Consider the following 11,657-nt stretch of genomic DNA (forward strand, 5'->3'; position numbering starts at 1 on the left):
CACTGAGCCACATCCGTAGCTCCTGATCAAAAACCATAGGTTTTTAAAACCTATGATTTGTCCCCTTGTCACCTTTAGGCAGGTTTTGCTGCATAATTTAACCTTGTTTTGGGTAGCTAAGAGTATCATTTTGCCTACTGTTTATTAAATGATGCTTTAAATCAGTGATGTCCCTGGGGACTATAAGCTGGGTAAAATGAGATGTATTTCCTATGAGGAAGGGTTCAAATTCTTGGACTTTTTTTCATGCCTGGGACTGTGTTTAATCTTTCTGCCTTCTAACTTCTTTATTTCTTACTAGATTCAGAGCACCTACTCTCAGTAGCTATCTTTTAATCTATCATGGGTCGGGATACTTGATTACTAGCTTGTTATAATTAGGGATGAAATGAAAATAAGTAGGCTAAAAATGAGGAGATTCCAAAGTATGAAGTATATGTGCTGTGGATTGTCTGTTTTTAAAGATTAAGAAAATACTCAAAGTGGTTTTAGCTGTGTTCTGAACAACTGAGTTTGCTAGATGCCACCTAAGTGGGCTATTACCAAATTATAAGCAAGCCTACTACTGAAAGTACCCATGGATAGTGCTGCTCTCAAATATCACCTGATCATGGCCAGGGGCTTACTGTCATCAGGGTTCATGCTCCTTCTATGCCTCCCAGGGCCTTGCAGCTCAGGTCTGCCAACTAGAATACATCCAAGTTGCAATCCAGGATGAGGGAAGGCAAATGCAGTCTTTAAAATAAGGAGCATGGGCTAGATGATCTTGTAGGTCCCTCCCAGTTCAGATAATCTGCTGTATTCTGGCAACAATGTAGCCGTTTATCCCCTATTATATTTTGGCAACAGATAATCTGCTGTATTCTGCCAATCTACTGTATTCTGAATGCTGCTAAATCTTGTGCAAAAGCTGGGAGCCAATCCCACTTCTGCCCCTTGGTTTCCTGGTATGGTTTCCAGAGGTGTATGAGAGCCCAGGCAGGATGTGACCATGGGAGGGCTGGGGTAGAGTGCTTGCTTTATAGGCCCGGGGATCAATCCCTAGCACCACACACACACACACAAAAAAGATGTGACCATGAGAAGCCTGAGCTGCCCTCCTCCTAAACTCCTTAAAGGAAACTTGCCCCGCCTCCTCAGCTTCCCTTCTGACAGAGCAGGGAATGCATACTGTCCAGGCTCTACTCTCAGCCCACCAGCTTGAGACCTCTATAGCCACTGGTTCTGTTTTATTCAGGGATCACTTAATGCAAGAAACAAAGTTTATTGATGTTAATGTCTAGAATCATGAAGCCACTCAGTGAGCTCAAGTCAAATGAAGAACACCAGCGAGTAGGAGGGTGGATGTGCTGGGGAATGATATTGGCCAAATTATATTCTTATATTGTGTGTTCGAATGAATGTATAACAACAAATCCCATCATCATATACAACTATAATGCACCAATTAAAAAATGTGTTAGAAGATGGAGGTCCCACTGAGAGGAAATCAAGGCTCCTTCTCACATTCTCATACATGCACTTCCCCTACACACACATGCTTAGCCTCTGTATCTACTTCTTGCCTCAAGCCTTCCTCTCCAGATTACTCAGGAGGCACATGGCACAAGATGGCTACCTCAGCCACAGTCCATGTGGACTTTCAGTTTGGACCAACCAGTAGTTAAAAGACCCACTGGGTCTTTTAATTCTAATTCACAAGAGGAAACTCTTCTTGGTTATCAGGTAGCTAATGAGCAGCTGCTCTGCAAGTCCATTGTGTGCCCTGGTCTGACCAGCTATGGTGTGATGAGGGATGGGAGCACATCATGGCACAACCCAATGCTTAGGGCTTAGTGTCTCAGAGAGAGTGAAATCAGCAGAGAGTTGTGTGCTGGGTGTCCACACCACATCTTTTGATGTGGGACTCAGCCTGGAAGCATTTTTCTGAGCTAAAAGCACAATGATAATGAATCCCAAGTTAGTATGTGGCTTAGCCATAATCTGACTCCCTGTAATATTGGGCCAGCTTCCTTTACAATAATTATTATTTTAAATAAATTCTAAAATAATTTTTGGAATAAGTTATGGTTTGGAAAAAAAAGAGTGTTAGAAAGGGAGATAGCATTTCCTCATAACACACAATGATGAAATGGAAAATTCCAGTTCTGTCACTCCCCAGCTGTGTGGTCCTAGGCAAGTCACTTCACTTCTCAGGGCCAGTTTCCTCCTCTGGGAAGTCCGGATGATAACAGAACCCATTGGACAGGGTTGAGGATTAAATAAGATCATTTATCAACTTATAATATGTGCATGGCATAGAGCATGCTATAATAGCCATCATTATTAGTTTCTTTTTCTTTCCTTTTTTTTTTTTTTTTTTTTGTTTCAGTATAAGCACCCAGGGGTGTTCTATCACTGAGATACATTCCCAGACCTTTTTATTTCTTATTTTGAGACTGGATCTCTCTAAGTTTTCGAGGCTGACTTTGAACTTGAGATCATCTTGTTTCCTCCTCATCCCAGCTTCCTGAGTAGCTGGGATTTCAGGCATGAGCCTTTGTGCCTCGCTCATTATCAAGTTTTTCTTCAGTGTACCTGCTTTTTATTTCTCCAACTGCGTATGATCATTTGGCAGTCATGGGTCTGTTTTGTAAGGCCAACCAGGTCTCACCCCAGGGACAAGGACATGGTAAATGTTGTGGGTAGGGAGGAGGTACTGAAGGTCCCACATGAACATCTGTGATACCTCCCATATGCAGGCTGCTGTTCCTGAAGCTCAAAGCCCAGAACGAGAGGGACAAATTTGCCTTCTGCTCCATGAAAGGCTGTGAGAGAATAAAGATCAAAGCTCTGATCCCCAAGAATGCAGGTGTGAGTGACTGCACAGCCACTGCCTACCCCAGGTTTGCAGAGAGGGCTGTAGTGGACGTGCCCCTGCCCAGGAAGCTTCTCGGTACTCAACTGGTGAGTGGCGGAAGACAGCCTGGACCCTCTGTCTCTGTGGGCCCAAACTCAGTCAGGCTCCACTCTAGACATCTGTCCTGCTCTAGGAACTGTTTCCTGTTGTGGGGTCAGCGGTCACTGAGGGAACAACTACTCAGATCTGATAACACCTTGGGTTGTATTTGTATTCCAGAAGACAAAAGACCACTTTTTGGAGGTGAAGATGGAAAGTTCCAAGCAGCACTTCTTCCACCTTCGGAACGACTTTGCTTATATTGAAGTAAGCAGTGCTGATCCCTGTGGGGTCCTCATTAGCTCCATGAAAGGCAGTATGTCATTTCCTAGGGCTGTTGAAATAAGTTATCATGACCCATGCAGCTTAAGGCAAAGCAAATTACTCTCTCGAAGTCCTGGAGGTCAGAAGTATGAAATCTTAGAAAGGGCTGGCTTCTTCTGGAGGTGCTGAAGGAAATGCTGTCCGGTGCTGCTGCTGATCCTTGGCAAACCTTGATTCACAGGCACATTATTCCAGCTTCTGCCCTGTCTTCACAAGACTTTCTGTCCTGGGTGTCTGAGTCTCACATCCTGCTCTGCCTTTATAAAGGCACCTTATCACTGGGTACAGTGGTGCTCACCTATAATCCTAGCAATTTGGGAGGCTGAGGCAGGAGGATGGCAAGCTCAAGGCCAGTCTGTGCAATTTAGTGAAATCCTGTCTCAAAATAAAACATAAAAAATGACTGGGGATGTAGCCAGTGGTAAAGTGTCTTTGGATTCAATCCCTAGTACCAAAATAATAATAACATAATATAAAATAAAATAAGGACACCTATCATTGGATTAAGGACCCACCCTAGAAATCCTAGATATTAATTTTATCCTGAGATCTTTAATACTAAGTTGTATGTGTATGTAATTAATACATCTACAAAGACACTATTTCTTTTTTTTCTCCTCTTGATACTGGGGATTAAACTCAGGAGCACTTCACCCTATCCCTAGCCCTTTTTATTTTTCATTTGGGGACAGGTCTTGCTAAATTGCTACGGCTAGCCTCAAACTTGCAATCCTCATGCCCCAGCCTCACAAGTGGCTGGAATTACAGCATGAACCACTGTACCTGTCTTGAAAGACACTATTTTCTATATAAGGTCACTTTCACAAACTCCAGGTGGACCTATCACTTGGGGACCACTGTTGTACCCACTACAGAGGGCTCTAGGGAATTAAGGAGGTTTAAGGCTTGAATAACCACATAGGCAACATCTGTCTTCAGGGTTTGCATGGGAAGCCCCCAGGCAGGAGCACTCCAGGTATTGGCTGCTTTCAGGGTCTCACCTCAAACCCATATTGCTCTGGCTCTACAGGTGGATGGGAAGAAGTACCCTGGCTCGGAAGATGGCATCCAGGTGGTGGTAATTGATGGGAGCCAAGGACACGTGGTAAGCCACATGAGCTTCAGGAACTCCATCCTGCAGGGCATTCCATGGCAGCTTTTCAACTACGTTGCAACATTTCCTGACAAGTAAGTCCATGTCTCTGTTTCTGAAACTGTTTTAGTGGCACAACATACCCATGGACTGGGGTCCCATCCCTCTTACTGAGCCTTTCATTATGGTTCCCAGTCTGGAAAAGCTCAGGGAGTCCTGACAGTTGGCCCACAGATCACTGGTGCTGGATTGGGAAAGCATCATGCCTGTGAATGCTCATGTTGAAGCCAGAGTTGTTGGAATGTAGGTCAGGCTGAGGAGGACAGGACTGCCCCCTTACAAATGGGAAGGCTCCCTGTCCTTCTTCCCCATTACTACACACTCTCCCATGATGATCTCATCCCCTCCCACACCTTCAATAAGATCCAAATGCTGATGGCTTCTGAGTATCTCCAGCCTAGATCTCTCTTTCCTGAGCACCAGATGTTCTATCCAACTACTGCTTTGAGATTGCCACCTGGACATTCCCTATGGAACTAAATTCTCTCTCTCTCTCTCTCTCTTTCTCTCCCTCCCTCCCTTTTTTGTGGTGCTGTGGATTAAACTTGGAGCCTCACGCACGCATGCTAGGCAAGGGCTCTACCACTGAGCTACATCCCCAGCCCTCATCCTTTTAAATTATTTTTTATTTTTTGTATTAAAGATTGAACCCAGGGATGCTCTACCACTAAGCTACATCCCCAGTGCTTTTTATGTTTTATTTTGAGTGTCAGATTTGCTGAATTGCACCAGCTGGCCTGGAACTTGTATTCCTCCTGCCTTGGCCTCCTGAGTCCCGGGGGTTACAGGCATCTGCCCACTGGCTCTTTCTATTTTTTTTTTTTTATCTCCAAACCAGCCATTCTTTCTGTTTTCCCTGTTTTGATTACGTTGTCATCATCAATCTGGAATCTGAGCTTGGCACTTGACTCTTTTATTCCTCCAGTTTCTCTCTTCATTCCTAACATAGTACCCTGTCAGTGCCACCTGGATTATCAATCCCCTGACAGTTCCCTCCACAGTGCCCTCTACCACTGGTCTATCCAGCCCTTCCTTGTTGGTCACCAATACCATGGGCACAGTCTCCTAATGGGCCTTCCTCTTCCTATCTCCCCATTTTCTATATTGGCTGCTGCTCTGAGCATCTTAAATGTGGATCACCTGTGTCCTCTACTGAGCAATTGTTCAGTACTTCCTTGCCACCTTCTGCATCTAACACACCTATCACCTCCTCAGTCTCCTCCAATCCAACTAAAAGTTCCCTACATGACTCACAGATGGGCGTGGTGGCACCTGTCTATAATTCTAGCAACTTGGAAGACTGCGGCAGGAGGATTGCAAGTTTGAGTGAGACTCTGTCTCAAGAAATAAAAAGGGCTAGGAATGTAGCTCAGTAGTTAACCCCTGGTTTCACTCACCATAGGAATGGGAGAATCATCTGTTGTCCACCAAGAGTATGGGCTTTGAGCTGTTGGTGCCATATCTCATAGGCCCTGATTAGTTAGGTAGGTGTGGAAGTAACTCAGGAGTCCCAACCTAGAGGAAAGTCTAAGTTATTAGTGTGGTACATACCACACAGTAGCATATGAATGAAACCAAATACACTTCCCAGATGCTCTGTGATGGGCACTGGGTAGAATGGACACTGAGATAATGCAGAATAACATTTTTGCTTAAACACATATAATGCCTTCTCCATTCTCCCATCTGATATTTCTTTAGTATTTCATCTTCTTCATGTGCAGATTTATACAGAAGGATAAGATTAACCAACTTGGGAAAAAATACATTTATCATCTAGAGATCACACATATTTATGCCTTTTTTTTTTTTGGTCAAAGAACTTTTTCTTAAGATGAAATAGGAGTCAGAAGCTGGTAATAAGATATGAAAATGCAAAACTGCTTTGTTTGAAATGGCATAATAGGATCTTTTCAGCCTGTGCAGCAGCCCAAGTCCCTCCCTGGGGGACACTGTGGCTAGTATGAGCCAGGCCCTGGGCTGGGGCTGGGTACCTAGGCAGGAATTAGGTACAATTGACCCCTCTCTGACCTCCTGGGAAGCAGCAGGAGCAAGATAGGTCCTTCCCTCCTATGGCTGCAGGCCCAATGTAGACCTGCCCCACCCTTTCTCCCCTATCCACAGGGCCACCACAGGCCCCAGGGGCCCAGGGAAAGAAAAGGGCAGCTGCTTACAACAAAAATACCAAGAATGGCTCTGCATGCTGCCTCTGCCTTTCCACCTTATTGGAGACTCTGTTGGCTGGCAGGGGCTGAGAGGCCATGAAGATTACATAGAGGCAGAAATTCCCGACCTGGGCAGGCAGGATGGATTCTGAGTGATATTAGGTAGTAAGAAAACCTGTCTCCCTGTCCCACTCCTGTGAGCTAACCCAGGTCACCTCCATAACCTTCCTTCAAGCCCACCCCAGCAGGAAATCTTAGCCCAGCCATGGGATCTTAGCTTTTATACTGAAATTAATCAACAGGGAAATGTTCTCCTGGGAACAGAGCCTGCATCCATTGCCAAGGATGTGTTTGAGATGAGCTCTCTCTCTTTAACGGGCCTCACTGCACCAATTCCCGTGGGATTCCCTCACCAGCCATCTTAAAAAGCCCAAGGCATCTTCAGCTCCCTTTTCATCTGATCTTATCACACACAAATCCTTTGCCTTTCAACAGCTTTTTTCTGCTCCCACTGGGACACAAATGGGGGTAACAATGGGTTCCAAAATCCCATACAGTTTTTCCATGTCTGGACTGTGGTCTGTGGTTACAGAACTCCTTTGAGATGAGAGCTGGAAGCCCCAAAGATCTCTTGCCCTGTTTTCTATTCTGGAAGGAGGTGCTCACTTCCTTGTCTGAGCCTGCCCACTATAGAGGCTGTTTTTCTAGCACTTGAGGTTAAGTACAACCCAAAACAGAAAGAAGTGACGCCTTGCTCCCGAGTTGGACTTTTACAAGTTGGGATCTTCAGGCTGGGCATACCCATTGCTCCAGTCCTCTGCCCTTCCCAGGCACAGTTCCCCTTTGGCAGGTCCTCTCAGATACTCTCAGATACTTTGTAATTATTTATTCCAGGTCACCAGGAAAGTTGGGTTGGGGTTGTGGCTCAGCAGAAGAGTGTGAGGCTCTAGCATGTGTGAGGCTCTGGGTTCCATCCTCAGCACCACATAAAAATAAATAAAATAAAGGTATTATGTCCAACGACAACTAGAAAATAAATATATAAAAAAAGAGAGGGAAGTGACATGAGCATAAGAAGTCAATCTGAGTATGTGGCAACTACACAGTGATCTTTCCAGAAAGATCTCAGACTAGGTCACACTCTTCCTGCAGCTCAGAAGAGGGTAGCTCTGGGCCACATAAAGCCTACAACCATGCAAAGAAGGCACCAAAAGAGAGGACTGGGGTTGTGGCTCAGTGGTAAAGTGCTCACCTAGCATGCACGAGGCACTGGGTTCAATCCTCAGCACCACATAAATGTAAAATAAAGATATTGTGTTCACCTAAAACTTAATAATAATTTTTTTAAAGGCACCAAAAGAAACATGGGTTCCAGGATAAATCTCTTAGCACAGGGATTCTTGACCTAAGTGCACACAGTCTTCTGGAGATCTTGTTCAAATGAAGATTTGGGGCCTAATGGTCAGCTGGGAGTGGACTGTGGCATTCTAATGAGCTCCCAGGTAATGCTGATGCAGCTGGTCCCCAAGACTCTAGTATTTTGGAACTCTGGATGGTTTTATACTTGACAGATGCTCCCCTCCTCTTCCCATGCTTCCCTCTTTCTCATTCCCTTTTTGCTTCTTCTACCTGTTCTGACTTTCTCCATCACCATATTTCTATCTGGTTCTCTCCAAACAGGGTGGAGAACATTCATATGAAAAAAAAATGCATATTCAGGCCCACCATGAGCCCAGCTCTGGCATAGGTGCTGGTGGAGCAGCTGCAGATGCTGAGCTCCACATGCATACTCTGTCCTGTTTGGGGACAGACATGTAAAAGCCATAGCTGCATTTAGGCTTGAGAAGACCAGGAGCACTGGCTGTGGCCAGATGTGTGGGAGGGCTACTCAGGATGTTCGTCACCCTTTGGAAAGAGCCTGTCATCTCGGCATGCAGGAGAAGCTGCCCTTCTCAGATCCCTGGCTGGGCCCCTGGGCAGTGCTCCCAGTGCCACCATTTGTGAGCCAGCATCCCTCCCGGGTACCTCTGACTCCAATTTTCTCTCTTGTTTAAGTCACCTAATCAGTCTCTTCTTGCTCAGTTCCATAGTTCTCATGGTGTCAAAGGGAAGATACATCACCAGAGGTCCATGGACCAGAGTGCTGGAAAAGCTTGGGGCAGACAAAGGTCTCAAATTGAAAGGTAAGGGTCCAGACTGGGGTTTAAACAGAACCAAAAAAGATTAGTGCCAAGCATGGAGGCTGATCTTATCCCTTATTGAGTCCAAAACATTCTTTCCCTCTAAACTTGTGTATAGCCTCTGAATCCTCACTATTCCCAGGGGTCTACTGGAGTGGATGGGCAAGATACCACTTATTTACATCCTTATGAGACAGAAAATTTATTGTAACTTGTGACTAGGCACTAAAAGATAATTGCTATAATTCTTCACCCATGTGCTCAGCAAGTGGCCCTTTTTTAAAATTTATTCATTTATTTTTGTGGTATTGGGGATTGATATCAAGGGTTTGCTACTTCTGAACAATATTCTCTAACTCTTTTTGATTTCTAGACAAGGTTTTACTAAATTTCTCAGTCAGACCTTGAACTTGCAATCCTCCTGCCTCAGCCTCCCAGTAGCTGGGATTATAGGTGTGCATTCCTGCACCCAAGCCTGTGAGTGGTCCTTTATTCAATGAAAGTACCACCAAGAAAGTGGCTTTGCCTAACTTTCCTACAATTCCCATTATCCAGATTGAAAAAGTCTCCATCTCCCTCAACATTCTAGCTATTGCCAATATTTTCACAGATTTTTTGTAGTTGGCAAAACTCTCCTTTGTCTTCTAAGAGAAGGAAGAACTTTAAAGTCCAGAGAATCTATGTGGCTTGTCCAAGGCCTCGTAGCTCTTCTGTGATGAAGCGTAGCGTAGGCTTTCTGGCTGTGCTGCATGATGGAGCTGGACAGGACAGAGGTGGCATGCTCCTGCCACAGATTATCCAGAGCAAGTCCTTGGGAAATTGTGAGGAAAGGGACATGATGACAGTGATCACTGTAGTTACTATTTAAGCTCAGTTTTGCACCTTGCTAAATAAAGCTTCATAATCATCTCACTCATTCAATAGTGAGGTACTATTATTTCTATTTAACATGAGGAAATCAAGAATTACAGAGTAGAGGAAAGAGACCAGAAGGAGGAAGAAGAGGGAAAGGGGAAGTACTAGGGACTGAAATTGACCAAATTATATTGTTATATTGTGTGCATGTATAAATATCTAACAACAAATTCCACTATTATGTCAAATTATAATGTACCAATAAAAATGGGGGAAAATGGGATTAGGATACATATTCTAACCTTTCTGAATCAGAGCTAGGTTCTGAGCTACTACAAAATCCTGACTACAAAAGACAGCAAAACTAGTAACTCATCATATGGATATTCATCCCAGGAAACAACCAAAGAAAAATTAGAAAAATGAAAGCCCTTCACGGCAGTCAGAAGACAACACAGAGGAAGAAAAGCATCCTTTTTATAGCCCAGTCTAGAATTATTTTTCAGCTTCTCTCTTTTAAATTAAGACCCCTGTTGCAAAAACCTCATGTATGTAAGATGATTCAAGTCACGTGGTTCTTGCTCATTGGTGATAAATGTGTGCTACCTGCCAGACCAGACCAGGCCATTCTTGAGCGTAGACATGGATCCCTGACTCCTAGTAGAGTCAAGCTTGGAAATGCAAGACAGAGAATGTTACATGGGGTACAGGAGTCTGGAGTTCTAGTCTGGGCTGCACGATTTATTTTGTGACCTTGGATACATAGTCCACATCTAAAGCTACACAAGTGATAAGAGCTGAGGAAGAGCTCTTATAGAAAAATGCCATCACTTGGCAGATTGGAACACTGGGATACAGGACTTGCTGGTGCTCACAGATCAGCTTGAAGGAAGGCAGGGTTCCTGGAGATTCCTCACTCCCAGTGTATCCTATTTCCTGCTGTGCATGGCTGTCCTATATCTAACAGAGCCTCCACCCTGCTAAGGTGGCAGTGAGGTACAGGTGAGACCTGTGTGCCCCAGATGATCAAAAAACAGGTGCTACCAGTAGCTGGGTCCAGAGCTCTTCTCAGCAGGAGATAATCAAGTGTGGCAAGGAAGGGAGTGCCCGGTGGTAACAGGACAGGGGAGTAGTGAAGGGGAGCCCTAGGAAGGGGTGGGGTGTGACCCTTCTCTCCTAGTATTTTTGTTCATGTGACTCATCTTTGCTTTCCAGAAAAGATGGCATTTGTTGGTTTCAAAGGCACCTTCCGGCCCATCTGGGTGACTCTGGAGACAGAGGACCACACAGCCAAGATCTTCCAAGTTGTTCCCATCCCTGTGTTGAGGAAGAAGAAACTGTGAGAACAGCTATCACGCTGGTGCCTCCCATGGTAGACTATAATGGCGGGGCAGCAGAGGCAGGATGGGTGGCTTTCCAGCCCCTGTCCAGCAGCTGCCTGGGAGGCTGTGAATCAGCCCTGATGGGCAAGGGAAGGATACTGGATAATCCTGGTGCTGCCACCTGCCCCCACTCAAGCATCTACCTGCAGCCCTTGGGCAGTGTTGGCCAAGGATGGAAGTCTTCTCTTTCCTGCAGCCTCTTGGGTGCTTCTCTCTTATCTGTGCCTCTTTAGTGGGGATGTGGGGACCATATGAGAAGCCCTGGGCTGTGCTGGCAGCTATACTGCACTTTGGCAGAGCCCTGCCCACACAGTAGATATCTGGAAGGTTGCATCACTCATGGATCCCATGGTCACCAGCAGATGCGTTAGGGGACAGAAGTAGGGGAAAGAGCCCCGATCTTAAGCAAATCTTTATTCCTGTAAACGAGGACCAGTCTTCATGGGAATAGGAGCTAGTGTGTCAACAGAGCTCCCCAAGATGGGGCTGGCTACCCCTGGGAAGAAGCGATCCCTGCTTCTGGAGGTGTCCCACTTTCAGGAGACTTGGCACATTGGTACTTGGACAAGGTGACTCTTAAAGGCCAGTTCAGTTCTAAGATTCAAGAAGACTGTGGCTTTTCACTTTGTACCCCAAACCCAGCAGTAGATGATTCTTTTC

At 45.3% G+C, this 11,657-nt stretch overlaps 1 protein-coding gene across 1 annotated transcript in view; it reads left to right on the forward strand.

Moving 5' to 3' along the window:
• The window catches only part of Cemip (cell migration inducing hyaluronidase 1), a 74,709-nt gene extending 63,751 nt beyond the window's left edge, over positions 1–10,958 (forward strand). The window contains exons 24-28 of the mRNA XM_026388107.2: positions 2,742–2,946; positions 3,119–3,205; positions 4,293–4,450; positions 8,663–8,763; positions 10,831–10,958. Of these exons, the coding sequence (XP_026243892.2) occupies positions 2,742–2,946; positions 3,119–3,205; positions 4,293–4,450; positions 8,663–8,763; positions 10,831–10,958 (679 nt within the window). The remainder of the gene's footprint in view (positions 1–2,741; positions 2,947–3,118; positions 3,206–4,292; positions 4,451–8,662; positions 8,764–10,830) is intronic.
• The last annotated feature ends 699 nt before the right edge of the window (positions 10,959–11,657 follow it).

The sequence above is a fragment of the Urocitellus parryii genome, chromosome 6 (genome assembly GCF_045843805.1).
Source record: "Urocitellus parryii isolate mUroPar1 chromosome 6, mUroPar1.hap1, whole genome shotgun sequence".
NCBI lineage: Eukaryota > Metazoa > Chordata > Mammalia > Rodentia > Sciuridae > Urocitellus > Urocitellus parryii.